This window comes from Myotis yumanensis, unplaced genomic scaffold, assembly GCF_028538775.1.
Source record: "Myotis yumanensis isolate MYYU_CA2020_CCGP unplaced genomic scaffold, mMyoYum1.0.hap1 SCAF_1, whole genome shotgun sequence".
Classification (NCBI taxonomy): Eukaryota; Metazoa; Chordata; class Mammalia; order Chiroptera; family Vespertilionidae; genus Myotis; species Myotis yumanensis.
The window spans coordinates 94,833,045-94,851,480 of NW_027223752.1; the positions used below are offsets into that span (position 1 = coordinate 94,833,045).

The 18,436-nt window shown below is 37.5% G+C and overlaps 1 protein-coding gene across 9 annotated transcripts in view; it reads right to left on the minus strand.

Moving 5' to 3' along the window:
• RALGAPA1 (Ral GTPase activating protein catalytic subunit alpha 1) overlaps positions 1 to 18,436 on the minus strand; it is a 283,623-nt gene that overhangs the window by 61,248 nt on the left and 203,939 nt on the right. For all 9 annotated transcript variants that reach the window (XM_070428039.1, XM_070428075.1, XM_070428057.1 and 6 more), the window contains one exon: positions 3,193 to 3,316. In XM_070428039.1, coding sequence (XP_070284140.1) covers positions 3,193 to 3,316 — 124 coding nt within the window. The remainder of the gene's footprint in view (positions 1 to 3,192; positions 3,317 to 18,436) is intronic.

Genomic DNA, 18,436 nt, shown 5'->3' on the forward strand with positions numbered 1-18,436 from the left:
AGCATTTCCATTATGTCACTTTAAAGTCTTTGTCATTTTTCCCTGGCTGGTGTGCTAAGTGGTTAGAGCGTTGACCAGTGCACCGAAGGGTTGTTGGTTCGATTCCTCATCAAGAACATGTACACCTCGGTGATGGGTTCACTCCCTGCCCGATTGGAGCACGTATGGGAGGCAACCAGTCAATATCTGTCTGTCTCTCTCCCTCCCTCCCTCCCTCCCTTACTTCCACTCTCTGAAAAGCAATGGGAGAAATACCCTTGGAGAGGATTAACTAAACAAACAACCAACCAAAATCTTTGTCCTCTTGGTTTTGGCATCTATTGTCTTTTCATTCAGTTTGAGACTTTCCTGGTTCTTTGTATAATTTCTGATTGAAGCCTGAATATTTTCAGATGTCAGTACTTCATTCCTTTTCATGGCTGAATAATATTTTCATATGGATATACCATATTTTGTTTAGGGTTCAGACTGCTCCAAATCCTAGCCTACAGTTATTATTACTGCTATAACTATTTGATTCTAGTCATCCTAGTAGTGGTATCTCTGTGGTTTTGATTTGCATTTCTCTGATAATGATAATCGGCATTTTTTTCATGTGCTTACTGGTTGTTTATCTTCTTAGGAAAAATGTCCTTTGGCCATTTTTTAAACTGGGTTGTCTTCTAATTATTAATTTATGTAAGTTATTTGCAAATTTTAGAAGTGATTTGCAATTATAGTTGCCAATTCTGTGGGTTGTCTTTTTACTTTGTTGATAATGCTCTTTGAAGCACAAAAGTTTAAATTTTAATGAAGTTCAATTTATTGTTTTCCCTTTGCTGTTCATGTTTTTAGTGTCATATCTAAAAATTCCCATTATTTATAAATTATACTTCAATACAGCTGGAAAAAAAAAAAAGAATCCCTTGCCAAATCCAAGGTCATGAAGATTGACCCATTTTTGTCTTCTAAGAGTTTTTTTTTTTAAAATATATTTTTGTTGATTTCGGAGAAAAAGGGAGAGGGAGAGATAGAAACAGCGAAGATGAGAGAGAATAATTGATCGAATGCCTCCTGCAAGCCCCCTACTGGGGATTGAGCCCAGAATCCGGGCATGTGCTCAATTGGGAATCAAACTGTGACCTCCAGGTTCTTAGGTTGAAACTCAACCACTGAGCAACACTGGCCGGGCCTAAGAGTTTTTTTTCCTCTTTTTTATTGTTAGATTTTTCAAACATACAGCAAGGTTGAAAGAACACTCCTACATCTACCACTTAGATTCAACAACTGAAACCAGTCTTCTAAGAGTTTTATAGTTTTAGCTCTTACATTCAGGTCTTTGATCCATTTGAGTTAATTTTTATATACAGTGTGAGAGGTAAGAATCCAACTTCATTCTTTTGCATGTGGCTTTCCAGGTGTTCCAGCATTATTCATTAAAAAGAGTATTCTTTCTCCACTAGATGGTCTTGGCACTCTTGTTGAAAATCAGTTGACCATAGATATATGGGTTTATTTCTGGAATCTCAATTGTATTTAATTGATAGATATGTCTATCTTTTTTTAAAATATATTTTATTGATTTTTTACAGAGAGGAAGGGAGAGAGATAGAGAGTTAGAAACATCGATGAGAGAGAAACATCGATCAGCTGCCTCCTGCACATCTCCTACTGGGGATGTGCCTGCAACCCAGGTACATGCCCTTGACTGGAATCGAACCTGGGACCCTTCAGTCCGCAGACTGACGCTCTATCCACTGAGCCAAACTGGTTTCTGCGATATGTCTATCTTTGATGCAAGTACCACATTGTTTGATTAGCACTGCTGTGTACTAATTTGTTCCTTTTTCATATGTCCCTTGCTTTTACTAATACTTATTACCAATACTTTTCTGCTTTGTATTTTTTAAACTGTAAATCTATTTACAATGTTTCTTTATACTTTCCACATACATAATCTCAGCTGGACTTCACATCACATCTGATGGGTAAAAAAAGTATATTACCTTTGACAAATAAGCAAACAAACCCAGAGAGCTCAAATTAACTTAGGGTGAAATAGCAGGTTAGATCAGCCATAAAATATAAACTGAATGATAAAGGCTTATGTATTGGACACTGTGCAAGAACTGGAATTTAAAAAGAAAACAAAATGGGGTAAAAGTGTCTGCCTTCTAGTAGCTTACAGTCTAATGCAGTGGCCTTCAACAATTTTGCTTATGTATTCTCTACAAAAATTTTGAGAAACTATATATTAAATTGACAACTACAATGAAAATTTTCATCATGTTTAATGATGCAAGAGATAATTTCTAGTATACTGTATGTTTCATATATGTGCTTTAAACATATTTTCATCAAAATCTTAGAGCTAAAGATTTTGCTGAATACTTATAAAATGTCTGCTACTAACTTAATGACATATCAATCAGCCACATCAAATTCACTTTCTTGTCAGAACATGTCTGACACTTCATTTTTCAATTAAAATAAACATATTAATATAAGTTTCTGTGGTAAATATCTCACTGCTGTTTTACAATTCTAAGATAGATTTGACATAGGAAACTTGATGTGAGTTGGTAGCCAGAATGACCTAAAGTGCAGTACCTTTCCGTATTTCTTGCTTTGCTTTTAGAAACACACCCTCTCGGGAACATGATCTCTTGAATGAACTGTCTTTTTTTGGTTCTAAACCTTCTGGGGCAATGCAGGACTCGGTGGGTGAGTGGTAAGCCTTTCTTTTACCAAAACAAAGAATAGAAAAGGAGAGGAAAGAGACTGCAAAAGGGTTCTCAGGCATTAACTTTAGTAAAGTTGAGAATCTATCTGAAAATTAATCTCCTTAAAACTAAACATGCTGATGTGCCCCCTAGAGAGCCTTGGTATAGTTCCAAGGATATTTGTATCTTGGTTTGAAGACTAATAGTCTACTATTCATAGCTGTGAAGAAAAGCCAGATCTCTAAACCTATGTGTTTCATACTCTCTGACAATATATTGTCTCATAAAGTAGTCAACAATTTCTGTTCAAAGTCCCAACTGCTGCTGTCTTTGCAGATGAGATATAGGATAGAAACAATAATAAACCCACCGTATAGTTATTGAGTCTCCTAATATAATGCTTCTAAAATAAGCTAGAAAAAACCCCACTACTGCTTCCAAACAGAAATAAAATATGATATTTGGTATACTAGTAATTTAACAACAGTACCTCCCAACCAAGACCAGCTACAAAATCTTCATATGCTTGACTTCCTCCTGTATTTGTGAGAATGGAATGTTTATCTTCTTGTCCTTCAGCAACATAAAATACTGCGATCTTGTGTGTCTCTCGGCTATAAAATAAAAGATTAATTTATCGGTTATTATCCAATAATGATGTTCTGTGAACAAAGTATGTGGCAATAAAAAGATGAAAACGCTTTAAATCTTATAATCTGTAGAGGGAGAAGAGTAATTATAAGTAAAAAAATTATAAAAATTACAAAATTGCCATTGGAACAGAAGAAAGGTATGATTACTTCAGGCTGGAGAAACTTGAAGAAGAAGGTAATATTGAGTTGAGTCAAAGTAAGATTTGACGAAGAAGAGGAATTATATCAGGAAAGACACATAGGTGTGAGGGCATGAAGCATCTTAAGAGTTGCCTGCTGTACAATGTGGCTGAATCCCAGAGTTAAAGGAACTGTTGTTTAGAAATAATATAGGAGAATAGAGATGAGAAATGATTCATTTCTTCAAAAGTACTTATCATACAGAAGAAATGTGTACACAAATATTATAAAACTCTCATCCATGGCAGTCTGGAAGACTGTGCAAGCCCAAGGCAATACCTTCTTTGGAGCAATCAGAGAGCGAACCTCCAAGCTACTAATCTCTGGGTGAACATGGGGCAAAAAAGCACTGGAACATAATAGCTGCCTCAAAGCTACATCCACAGTAAACAATAAAAATCTAACTGTTAAAGGAAATAAAGCACAAACTTTTATTAATAAGTAGATTAGGTCAACCGATGGAGAACCCTTGGTAGCAAGACTAAAAGAAAAAAAAATGAGCATGGAGATCAGAGGCACATACCCTGGGCCTGGGGAATAGAGTTTGCAACATTAGCTCAGCCAACTCACTAGAAAATAAACAAATAATCAAGCAAACCACCACCACCACCACACTTTTATTTTTTTAAAATATATATTTTTTATTGATTTCAGAGAGGAAGGGAGAAGGAGAGATAGAAACATCAATGATGAGAGAGAATCATTGATCGACTGCCTCCTGCACACCCCCTACTGGTTTATACTAGTAGGTATGTGCCCTTGACAGGAATAAAACCCAGGACCCTTCAGTTCACAGGCCGATGCTCTATCTACTGAGCAAAACCAGCCAGGGCCCCCACAAACACACTTTTGATTCAAAGACACAGATAAAGTTGATAGCAAAAGAAATGGAAAAAGATACCATGCAAAGAGTAACCAAGAGAGCTGAAGTGGCTATACTAGTATCAGACTTGAAAACAAAAAATGTTATTAGAGATAAAGAGACATTTCATACTGTTAAAAGGTTAATCTAACAGGAAAATATGAAAATTAAAAACATATATGCACCTACCAACAGAGCTTCAAAGTACATGAAATGAAAGAAGACAGAATTGAAGGCAGAAGTAGACATTTCTACAGTGTAAGAGACATCAATACCCCACTTTTTTTTATTGATTTTTTTTTTTACAGAGAGGAAGGGAGAGGGATAGAGAGTTAGAAACATCGATGAGAGAGAAACATCGGTCAGCTGCCTCCTGCACACTCCCTACTGGGGATGTGCCCACAACCAAGGTACATGCCCTTGACCGGAATCAAACCTGGGACCCTTGAGTCCGCAGGCTGACACTCTAGCCACTGAGCCAAACGGGTTAGGGCAATACCCCACTTTTAATAATGGGCAAAAAAACCCTAAGAGAATATCAACAAGGAATGAGAAGATTTGAGTAACAGTATAAACCAACTAGACCTAACAGACAACTACAGAAAACTATCCAACAGTAACAGAAAACACATTCTTCTCAAGCATACATCGAATATCTTTCAAGACAGACTACATGGTAAACCATAAAACAAGCCTCAATAAATTTGAAAGTCCTGAAATTATGCATAGTGTATTTTCTAATCACAATGGAATAAAATTAGATATCAGTAAAAGAAGAAAATTTGGGAAATTCACATGTATGTGGAAATGAAACAAAGTACTTCTAAATAACTGATGGGTCAAAAAATATATCTGAAGGGGAATTAGAAAATATTAGAGATGAATGAAAATGAAAGCATAACATACCAAAACTGATGGCATGCAGGTAAAGCAGAGCTCATTGGTAAACTTATGGATGTAAATGCCTATATTAAAAAGAGGAAATATCTCACATCAATAACTAAATTTTCCACCTTAAAAAACTAGAAAAAGAAAACCAACTAAACTCAAAGCAAACAGAAAGAAAAAAAAAATAAAGGCTAGCATGGAAATAAATGAAATAGAATAGAAAAATAATAGAGAAAAATCAAGGAAACCAAAACTTGGTTGACATGATAAAAAAAAAAATTTGACAATCTATCAGTAGATAAGCAAGAAAAAAAGAGAAACTCAAATTACTAAAAATCAGGGAAAAAAAGAAGAGACCTCACTACATAGCTTACAGAAATAAATACCTTATGAATTATAAGGGAAGTAGTGACCTGGTGCATGGATTCGTGCACATTGAAAGGAAATTAATTAGAAGATGGCTGGTGGGGTGGGATTGGGTGAGAAGGGCTGGACACGCCCTGGAGCCAACTTTCCTCAGTCCCCCCCACCCCCTCCCTCACCTGCAGAGTGAGCAGGGTCCCTCCAATAGGTGGGGTCACTTGGGCTGGTCTGTGGGGACCGGCCAAAACTGGCTCTCTGACATCCCCCAAGGGGTCCCGGGGGATGCAAGAGGGCACTCTGCAAAGTTGCTGTCGTACAGGGTGTGGAACACAAATGCAAGTGTGCAGTAAACCAGATTCGGGGCCGACAGTGCCCCAGCAACAACATAACCCACAGCCGAAGGTAGAACTGTGTGGCCCTGTGAGGAATCGGACTCCCTCCTCTCTGGTTTCGAGGTGCGTCACCTGAGAACTGCTGCTGCCAAGTCACTGCAGCTCGGCAGCTCCTGCGTTGAGTGTCCTGGTGGTCAGTGCACATCATAGCGACCGGTCGGACAGTAGGAGGGACACTTAGCATATTAGCCTTTCATGTATATAGATACTACCAACAACTGTATGCCAACAAATTAGATAAATCAGATTAAATGGACAAATTCTAGATAGACACACATTACTAAAACCAACAGAGAAGAAATAGATGCCTGAACAGATCAATAACAAATAAAGAGATTGAATTAGTAATTTGATTGAAAAGGAAGAGGTAAAATTACCTCTACTTGCAGATGAGATGATTTTGTACACAGAAAATCCTAAGGAATACATCAAAAAGCTATTAGAGCTTTCAATAAATGAGTTCAGCAAGCGTTCAGGATACAATATGTATATAGAAAAACCAATTGTATTTCTATACACTAGACACCTAGGATTTTGATGTTTCTATCTCTCTACATTCCTCTCTCTAAAAATCAACAAAAACTTATTTTAAAATTTTTTTTAAAAAAGTTAAGCTCCTGCTACATATTTCTAGTCACAAAACCATCACCAAACTCTTAAATACTTTTAATAAACATTAAAGTAAACGAGCTATACACACACTTAAGAAAAACTGATAAAAAGAAGATATTATTTTTCAACCTGCTTATTCCAGTTCAGAGTTACAGGTGGCTGGAGTTTACCCAAGTAACTCAGGGTACAAGACAGGAACCAACCCTGGACAAAATGCCATTCCATCACAGGGAGCACTCAGACACTCACCCACACTCACTCATACTTGGGACAATTTAGATATGCCAATTAATCTAATGTGCACATCTTTGGAATATGGGAGGAAAATGGAGTACCTAGAAAAAACCCACTCAGACGTGAGGAGAATGTGAAAACTACATAAAGAATAGATTTTCCCTCCTCATCAATGATATAATGAACATAGTTAGCTCTAGCTGGTTTGACTCAGTGGATAAAAGGGTCCTGGGTGCGATTCTGGTCAAGGGCACATACCCGGATTGTGGGCTCGATCCCCAGTAGGAGGCATGCAGAAGGCAGCCAATCAATGATTCTCTCTCATCAATGATGTTTCCAACTCTCTCTCCCTCTTCTTTCCTCTCTAAAATCAATAAAACATATGTTAAAAAAAAGAAACATAGTTAAACAAAATGTTATTCGAGGACCTGCTGTACTCTGAAAACTATAAAACACTGTCAAAGGAAATTAAAGATCTTAAAAGAAATCCCACATTCATGGACTGGAAAACTCCCCAAATTGATCCACAATCCTAATGCAATCCCTATCAAAATCCCAAGTGTCTTTTTTTGTAGAAATTGGCAAGCTGATCCTAAAATTCACAGGAAATGCAAAAGATTCAGAATAGCTAAAACAATCTTAAAAAAGAAAACAAAGAGGAGGACTCATAATTCCTAATGTTAAAAGTTGATACAAAGCTACTGCAATCAATGCATTGTGGTACTGCCATAAGAACAGAAATGTAGATATATATGGAACAGAATCTTGGGTCCAGAAATAAACCCTTATATATGTCATCAATTGCTTTTTGACAATGTTACGAAGACAATTCAATCGGGAAAAGAATAGTATTTTCAACAAACGGTGCTGGGGCAACTGGATAGCTACATGCAAAAGAATGGAGTTGTCATTATATAATTACATTTTTCTCCCTTTTGACCATATTTTTAAAATTCTGAGTGGCTTTTAGAATTACCTTCTTTGTTTTTTCAAATATGTTTTTATTGATTTCAGAGAGAGGAAGGGAGAGAAGAGAGGGATAGAAACATCAATGATGAGAGAGAATCATTGATCGGCTGTCCTCCTGAATGCCCCCTTACTGAGGATTGAACCTGAAACCTGGGCATGTGCCCTGACCTGGAATCAAACTGTGACTTCCTGGTTCATGGGTCTATGCTCAACCACTGAGCCACACCTGCCAGGCTCTTTTGATCATTTTTAACTCAAAGTCTATTTTGATACATGTATAGCTACCCTTGCTTTTTTTCTGTTTATCATTTGTTTGAAATATCTTTTTCTACTGTCGTTTTGTTCATTGTTTTCTGACTGTTTTATAGCTCCTTTGTTCCTTGTTTCTTCTCTTGCTGTCTTTACTTGTTATTTGATGACTTTTTGTAGCAGTATGCTTTGACTCCTTTATCATAATCTTTTGTGTATCTACTGCAGGTTTTTCCTGTGTGGTTACCATAGGACAAATATAAGTTCCTATTTTTAAGCTGATAAATTAATTTTGAAACATACAGAAACTTTTTACTTTTCTCCTTTCATTATAGATTATTAATGCTATAATTTACATGTTTTTTATATTATGTACCAATAACAAGTTATTTTTTGGGGGTTATTTTTTAAACATTCTTTTTTTGTAAACTAGGGTTTTAGGAGAATTAAGCACTACCACTATAGTGGGCTTTTATTTTTATATGTTTTTATTGATTTCAAAAAGAGGAAGCTCATTTTAAAAGGCCTGCATTATCCTGATAAAAGGACAGATAAGAACACTACAAGAAAACTATAGGCCAATGTCATTAATGACTGTAGATGCAAAAATAACAAAATGTCGGCAAAATATTAGCAACAGAATTGAATAGCACATGAAAGAATCATATAACATTATAAAGTGAGCTGAATCCCTTGTATGCAAGGATGGTTCAACATCTGCAAATCAACAAATGCAATACATCACATTAACAGAATAAAAGATAAAAATCACACATTTATCTCAACAGATTCAGAAAAAGCATTTGACAAAATTCAACATCCATTCATGATAAACCCACAGCTAACACAATACTCAATGGGCTTTTACTCTAAGATCAGGAATTAGATCAGGGTGCCTACTCTCATTATCACTATTCAAAATAGACATCAAGCAAGAAGAAGAAATAAAAGACATCTAAATCGGAAAGGAAAAAATAAAATTATGTCTGTTTACAGAGGACATAATTTTATATGGAGAAATCCAAAAAATTTCATCAAAAAAACTGTTAAACTAATAAACAAATTCAGTAAAGTTTTAGGACACAAAGTTGACATGCAAAAGTCACCAATAATAAGTTATCTGAAAGAGAAATAAAGAAAACAAGCCCGTTTATAACAGCATCAAAAAATACTTAACAATAAATTTAACCAAGGCAGTAAACAATCTTTACAATGAAAACTATAAAACAACAATGAAAGATACTCAAGAAACAAATAAATAGAAAGATTACCTATGCTCATGGATTGGAAGAATTAATATTGTGAAAATGTTCATACTATCCAAAGTAATCTATAGATTCAGTACAATCCTATCAAGATTCCAATGGTATTTTTTACAAAGTAGAAAAAAAAAAGTCTAAAATTTGTATGAAACTACAATAGTCTATATAGGCAAAGCAATCCCGAGAAAGAAAAACCTAGCTGGAGGTATCACACTTCTTGATTTCAAGCTACCATATATTACAAAGCTACGGTAAGTGAAACAGTATAGCACTGGCATAAAAACATATACAGGTATATCACAAACATTAACTTGAAATGGATTAACGAATTCAGTGTAATACCTGAAACCATAAAATTCCTAGGAGAAAAACAGTATAAGTTCCTTTATATTAAACTTGGCAATGATTTTATGGATATGATATCCAAAGCACACGCAACAAAACAAAACAAAAAAATGAACACAAACAAGTGGGACTACAAAGTAAAAAGCTTCTACACAGCAGGCAAAAGAAATGATAAACAAAATGAAAAGTAAACATATGGAACAGAATAAAATATTTATAAACTACATATCTGATAAGGGGTTAGTAAGCAAAATACATAAGAAATTTATATGCCTCAAATGCAATAAAACAAATCACCCAATTAAAAATGGATAAAGGACCTAAATAGACATTTTCCCAAAGAAGATATTCACATAACCAACTAGTACAGGAAAAGGTGCTCAACAATCTTAATCATCAGGGAAATGCAAATCAAAATGACAAGGAGATATCACACCTATTAGAATGACTAGTATCAAAAAGACAAGAGATAAAAAGTGTTGGCAAGGATGTAGAGAAATGGGAATATTTAGATACTGTTGGTGAGAATGCATTTTGGTGTAGCCACTATGAAACAGTATGGAGGTTCCTCAAGAAATTAAAAATATAACTATAATATGATCCAGCAATCCCACTTCTGGCTACATAGCCAAAGGAAACAAAATCCCTGTATCAAAGATATATCTATACCTCATGTGCACTGTAACATCTATATATATGAAAGGCTAAGTGACTGACCGTCTAGCCCAGTGGTCGGCAAACTCATTAGTCAACAGAGCCAAATATCAACAGTACAACGATTGAAATTTCTTTTGAGAGCCAGATTTTTTAAACTTAAACTATATAGGTAGGTACATTGTTATTGATTAGGTTATGCCTAAGCTGGCCTTTGCTAAAATAATAATAAAGCCACCAACACAAAATAATTACAATTCTTAAATTGATGACAAAAATACCTGTAGGATTTGCAGCTGGTTGGAAAAACATAGGTAACTTTATGCTTCGAGTAGGTACTTTTGTCACCTGCGTGCGATTTGCGGACGCAACTAGCACTAACCACTGCACAATGATATTGCTGACTGGCTCACTCAATTCCTGCATGAATCGCGCACACCTCCCCCGCGCTGCATATCCCGGGGCCCACATGCACCACGTCCCCGTCGCCCGACTGACCGACACCCCCCACTTCTTCTAACGCCATTTCTTCAAAATAGACTTGCCCAGGCCGAAAACCGACTTCTGTGTATGGGCCACGAAGTTTCAATCGCACTATACGTGCACGCCCGCACATGGTATTCTGTGGAAGAGCCACACTCAAGGGGCCAAAGAGCCGCATGTGGCTCGCGAGCCGTGGTTTGCCGACCACTGGTCTAGCCGGTACATATGATGCACACTGGCAATCTACACTAATAAAAGAGAAACATGGTAATTGGCGTACGACCGCTACCCTTTTCACTGGCTAATCAGTGAGTATATGCAAATTAACTGTCAGCCAAGATGGCGGCGGGCAGCCAGGCAGCTGAGAACAGGATGCTTGGCTGCCCCAGCGATAGAGAAAACCAAGGTTCCCGCCTGCAGCTTCGGGGCTCTGAGCTCCTGAAGCAACAGCTCCAAAAGATACAATGTTTCAAGTAGAAGCTAAAAGATGGCGGTTAATCTGCAAACTCAGGCTCCAAGCGGTAGAGTGAAGCCAAACAGCCCTGAAGCCGCAGAGCAGAGAGGCCTCCCAGCCCGGGGATCAGCGGAGCCGAGAGGCCTCCAGGCCGCCTGGATCAGTGGAGCCGAGAGGCCTCCCTGCCCGGATATCAGCAGAGCCGAGAGGCCTCCTGACCCGGGGATCAGTGGAGCTGAGAGGCCTCCCGGCCCGGGGATCAGCGGAGCCGAGAGGCCTCCCGGCCCGGGGATCAGCGGAGCCGAGAGGATTCCCGGCCGCCTGGATCAGCGGAACCGAGAGGCCTCCCGGCCGCCTGGATCAGCGGAGCCGAGAGGCTTCCCAGCCCGGGGATCAGCGGAGCCGAGAGGCCTCCCGGCCCCTGGATCAGCCGAGCCGAGAGGCCTCCCGATATCAGCGGAGCCGAGAGGCCTCCCGCCTGGATCAGCGGAGCCGAGAGGCCTCCCAGCCCCGGGATCAGCGGAGCCTGATGGAAGCCCTGTGTGTTTATGCACCCTGGGGGTGCAGAGGTCCTGTCCTAGGCAGAGGCCTATGGCGAAATTTTTGACTCTGATAAGCAGCCTATGGGCTGGAAGGCAGCTCCTCTGACCTCAGTGCTGGAGAAGACGATTAAGCAGAAAACTAAAGAAACCGATTTTACATCATTTCCCAGGTGGAGAACAGTTGGCATGTAAGCCCCTGACCAGTGCCCAGCCTCTCCTCTGTCAGTCTATCTCACTCTTAGGTACCATGTTCTTTGTTCTGTCTTAACTGCAACTCATTTTTAAACTAGATTGCTTTTAAAAGAAGACTAAATAAAGTTTCCCTTAAGTTATTTAGGTGGTGCTGGGGCTGCTGGGGGCCTGATAGAAGACACAAACACGCAACAGGTGGCCTGTACCCAGCAGCTCCAAGGCCGGCCACCTTGGTGCTGGGGCTGCTGGGGGTATCAGAGACACAAACCCGCAGGCCCGGCACCCAGCAGACCCAAGGCCTTTGTGGCAGCACTAAGGAGCAGCAAGCCAAGTGGTAGGAAGCAGCAAGCAGCTGGGCAGTAACAAGGGAGGGGTCCCGGACTGCAAGAGGGCACATGCTGGGCTAAGGGACCCCCCACCCATCCCCAGTGCACGAATTTCGTGCACCGGGCCTCTAGTTTAAAAATAAACGTTGACTCGCGCATGCGTGATACATATAAAGCTCTCACTGGTGCCAATCACACGCGTGTTTTAATTTTATAACACTATATTATATATACTATTTTGACATGTAATTTTTTGCAGTAACGTAATTACTGTGCAAATCTTTTAATTCATTTTCTTTCAATGTGCAAGAATCTGTTCACCAGGTCACTAGTTATTTATAATAGTCAAGACAAGGAAACAACCTAAGTGTCCATGGATGGACCAAGAAATTGAGAAAAAGTTATCTATATTTATATCTAATCTATACTTATACCTATGAATTCAGCCATAAGAAAGAAGGAAATCCCTTCATTTGTTAACTTAAATGAAACTTGAGAGCATTACATTAAGTGAAATAACACAGTGAAAGAAAAATACGTATGAATGCCCTCATTTATATATGGAATCTAAAAAAAAACTAAACTCATAGAAACCAAGACAGAATGGTGGCTTCCAGGGGCAGAGGTTGGGGGTGGGCAAAATGGGTGAAGGTGGTAAAGGGTACAAAGTTCCAGTTACAAGACAAATAAGTTATGAGAATGTAATGTACAGCATGATTACTATAGTTAACAATACAGTATATTTGAAAATTATTAACAGCAGATTTCGAAAGTTCTCACTACACAAAAAAATTGCACCTGTGTAAGGTGATACAGAAGCTTACTAACTTTTTTATGGCAATCATTTGACAATATATACATGTATAAGTCATTACATTTAAACTTATATAATATTATATGTCAATTATATTGCAACAAAGCTGGGGAGAAAACTCTGAAGGGATGATATGAGAATACATAAATAAATTAATTTGTTCTTAAAATGAAAAAGCAATAAATAAATAAATAAATAAATAAAACCACCCACCCCCAAACCTAAAATAAGAAAAGAAATGTAACAAAATTATAGCACCACATATGAATTTCTAGGAGTATTTATTTTGAAAGTCTCAATGAATTGGATTTTTGTAAAAAACAAAACTACTAAAATTGACCCAAGACCTAAAATAAAACCTGAGGAGGCTAGTAATAATAATAATAATAATAAAAGCAAACTAAAAGAATTAGAAATTTTACTTATTCTTCCAAATTTTCAAAGAACAGATAATACTTTATAAAACTGGCTATAACTTTAATTTTAAGAATCTAATAAGGACAAACAAAAAACTAACTATAGAATATGCTAACAGATAGATTATATGCCCTAATTCAAAATAAAATTCTAGTAAATTTAATACAACAGGAAGTCAAAAGACCTAGCAGAGTTCATCCCAAGAATGTAATAATTATTTAATATCAGTAATCTAGTGATATTGAAATACAATATCCATCAATTAGTCAAGAAAGCAACACTATATGAAAATCTGAACCAATGCTGAAAAAAATTCTGGTAACATTTAACAACCTTTCATTATAAAAACTTCCAGAAAACAGGCTATTTCCTTAGCATGATAAAAAAAAAAAAAAAGTACCTATTTTAAACCAGCAACCAAAGATATCCATTCTTACTATAACTATGTAACACTAGTGCAATTTCTGGTCAGTGAAATAAGACAGGATATAAGCAAAACATGCATGATGTTTAGGAAGGAAATTATTTGCAGAAAATGACCACACAATTAAACAAATCCTAAGAGGGATCTAAGATGGCAGAGGAGCAGGTAGAAGTTACACTTATTTCCTCCCAAGACCAAATCAGAATTACATCTAAATTATAGAGCAATCAAACTGAGTAACTAACTAATCACTAGCTGAACAGAAGTCTTATAAGAGGATATACAGAAGAAACCCATCAAAAGTGGTAGGAAGTGTAGATGCTCCAGTGCCAGAAGAGGAGCCCACAGGGCACCTGACTGTGAAAATCAGCAGGGAATCCATCCATGAGGGTGAGACAGGATACTGCTAAAAACCCAGGTGCCCTCTTAAAGGGCCAGCATACACGATCTTGATGGGAGACACTCACCCTGGGCTCCAATGAGGGATGGCAACTCAGAGTAGACTGGAGTCATACCGGGAAAAATTTGGTTATATGGCTTTAGGGAGAGGAATAGAGGGACAGCTGCCAATGTCACTGTACTGAGTTAGACGCTATCTCACCTGGGATGAGCCCAGCCTAGATACAGCATAGTTTGGGGAGATGCACTAGCCCAGGGGTGGGCAAACTTTTTGACTCGAGGGCCACAATGGGTTCTTAAACTGGACCGGAGGGCCGGAACAAAAGCATGGATGGAGTGTTTGTGTGAACTAATATAAATTCAAAGTAAACATCATTACATTAAAGGGTACGGTCTTTTTTTTTTTTTTTTAGTTTTATTCATTTCAAACGGGCGGATCCGGCCCGCGGGCCCTATTTTGCCCACGGCTGCACTAGCCCAACCCTCCTGATTCCATGTAGAGCCATCCTGCCAATCACCAGGCTCTGCTGGGGCAAAGTCCACTTCATGGGATTAGGCTCTGAAAAGTCAGCCTGAGGGTCGATCACACCCACAGATGGGCCAAGATAAATTAAGACTCAATTGCAACCACTCTAGCTGGTTTGGCTCAGTGGATAGAGCACTGGCCCTCAGATTGAAGAGTCCCAGGTTTGATTCTGGTCAAGGGCATGTACTTTGGTTGCAGGCACGATCCCGGGCCCTGGTATGGGTGTATGCGGAAGGCAACCAATCAATGTATCACTCTCAAACATCAATGTTTCTCTCTCTGTGTCTCTCCCCCTCCTTTTCACTCTCTCTAAAAATCAATGGAAAAATATCCTCGGGTAAGGATTAACAAACAACAACAACAAAGAAGAGTCAATTACAACAGAATGGAACATATAACCCACACAAAGGACAATCTTGGAGCACCTAGCTCAGGTGATCAGGGGCAATGCACTACTGAGTCCCAAAGGACACCCACTACATATGACCACCATACCAAGACGAAGATAGAGTAGATCTACCTCATACACAGAAACAAACACAGAGAGACAGCCAAAATGGGGAGACAAAGAATCATGCCTCTAATGAAAGAATAGGAGAAAATGAACTCAATGAAAATGGAGAAAAGCAATCTATCAGATACAGAGTTCAAAACAATGGTTATAAGAATGCTCAAGGAACTTAGGGGAAGAATGGATGAACACAGTGAGAACTTAAAAAGAGAGATAATAAGCATAAAAATGACATAGAAACCATTTAAAGAAGTCAGAAATGAAGAATACAACATCTCAAATGAAGAATGTACCAGAAGGAATAAACAAGTACCTATTAGAAGGAATAAAAAATAATCTAATCAGCAATTTGGAAAACCAGGTAGCAGAAAACACCCAGTCACAACAGGAAAAAAAAAAGAATTTTAAAAAATGAGGATAATTTAAGGGACCTCTAGGACAATATGAAATGTAGCAACATTCACATCATAGGGGTACCAGAGAAGAGAGAGAGCAAGCAATTGAGAACCTATTTGAAAAAATAGTGACTGAAAACTTCCCTAACCTGGTGAAGAAAATAGATATACAAGTCCAGGAAGCACAAAGAATCCCAAACAAGATGAACCTGAAAAGGTCCATACCAAGTCACATCATAATTAAAATAGCAAAGGTTAAAGACAAAGAGAGAATCTTAAAAGCTGGAAGAGAAAGACAGTTACCTACAAGGGAACTCCCATAAGACTGCCAGCTGACTTCTCAACAGAAACTTTGTAGGCCAAATAAGATTGGCACAAAATATTCAAAATGATTAAAATCAAGGACCTAAAACCAAGATTACTCTACCCAGTACAACTATCATTTAAAATTGAAGGAGAAATAAAAAGTTTGCCAGACAAGAAAAGGCTAAAAGAATTCATCACCACCAAACCAGTATTACATGAAATGCTAATGGAACTTCTATAAGAAGAAAAAAGGGGGGGGGGGGGGGGGAAGAACATAATTATAAAGAATAAAATGGGAATAAATATGAAACTATCAATAATTACTTTAAATGTAAATGGCTTAAATTCTCCAATCAAAAGACATAGAAGAATGAGTAAGAAAGCAAGACCCATATATAAGCTATTTACAAGAGACCTATGTCAGAACAAAAGATACACACAGACTAAAAGGGATGGAAAAAGATATTTCATGCAAATGGAAAGGAAAAAAAAGCTGGGGTAGCAATACTTATATCTGACAAAATAGACTTTAAAACAAAGGCTAAATTAAGAGACAAAGAAGGACACTACATAATGATAAAGGGAGCAATCCATAAGGGGTATATAAACATTTATGTGCCCAACAAAGGAGTGCCAAAATATGTAAAGCAAATCTTGATGGGCATAAAAGGATTGATCAACAGTAATACGGCCATAGGGGATTTTAATACTCTAATGACATCAATGGATAGATCTCCCAGACAGAAAATAAATAAGGAAATGGTGGCCTTAAATGACGCACCAGATGAGGTGGATTTAATTGATATCTTCAGAGCATTTCACCCCAAAGCAGTGAAATATACATTTTTCAAGTGCAGATGGAACATTTTCTAGGATGGACCACATGTTAGTACATAAAACAAGTCAATAAATTTAAGAGACTGAAATCATATCAAATATATATATATATATATATATATATATATATATATATATATACATACATACACACACACACACATACACACACATATTACCATAATGGGATGAAACTAGAAATCAATCACAAGAAAAAACTGAAAAACCCACAAAGACATTAATAGTAAATAATATGTCATTAAACAATGAATGAGTTAACAATGAGATCAAGGCGGGAAAAATCAAGATACTTTGACACTAATGAAAATGAGAACACAACAGCCTAAAATCTGTGGGACACATCAAAAGAAGTCCTAAGAAGAAAATAGCAATACTGGCTTACCTCAAGAAACAAGAAAAATCTCAAATAAACAATCTAAACTTCCACCTAAAGGAATCAGAAAGAGAACAACAAAGTCCAAAGTGAGAAGGAAGGAAATAGTAAAGATCAGAGTGGAAATAAATAACATAGAGTCTAAAACAAATAAAAACAATGTAAAAGATCAATAAAACCAGAGGATGGTTCTTTGAAAAGATAAACAAGATGGATAAACCTTTAACCAGACACATCAAGAAAAACAGAGGACCCAAGTAAATAAAATGAGAAATGAGAGAGGAGAAGTAACAACTGACACCACAGAAATACACAGGATTATAAGAAAATACTATTAATTATATACCAACTAATTGGACAATCTGGAATAGATAAATTCCTTGAAGCAAGGCTGAATCAAGAAAAACTAGAAAATCTGAAGAGACAAATTCCAACCAACAAAATTGAAGCAGTAATCAAGTAACTCCCAATAAAGAAAAATCCTGGATCAGATGGCTTCACAGGAGAATTTTACCAAACATTCAAAGAACTAATACCTATTCAAACTATTCAAAAAAATTCAAGAGTAGGAAGGTCCCAAGCTCCTTTTCTGAAGCAAACATTATCCTGATTCTAAAACCAGATAAAGACACTACAAAGAAAGAAAATTATAGGTCATTATCTCGGATGAACATAAATCCAAAAATCCACAAAAAAATATCAACAAATCAAATTCAACAATACATTAAAAAGGTGATATACCATGGTCAAGTGAGATTTATTCCTGGCATGCAAGGTTGGCAAAATATCTGCAATCATCAAGAAATCAACAAACAAGTGTTGGTGAGGATGCGGAGAAAAGGAACCCTCATGTATTGTTGATGGGATTGCAGATTGGTGTAGCCACTATGAAAAACAGTGTGGAGGTTCCCAAAATAAAAAATGAAACTGCCTTATGACCCAGTGATTCCATTTCTGGGTATGTAATTGAAGAAACCCAAAACAGTAATTCGAAGGAATATGCACCCCCATGTTCATTGCAGTGTTATTTACAAGAGCCAAGATTTGGAAG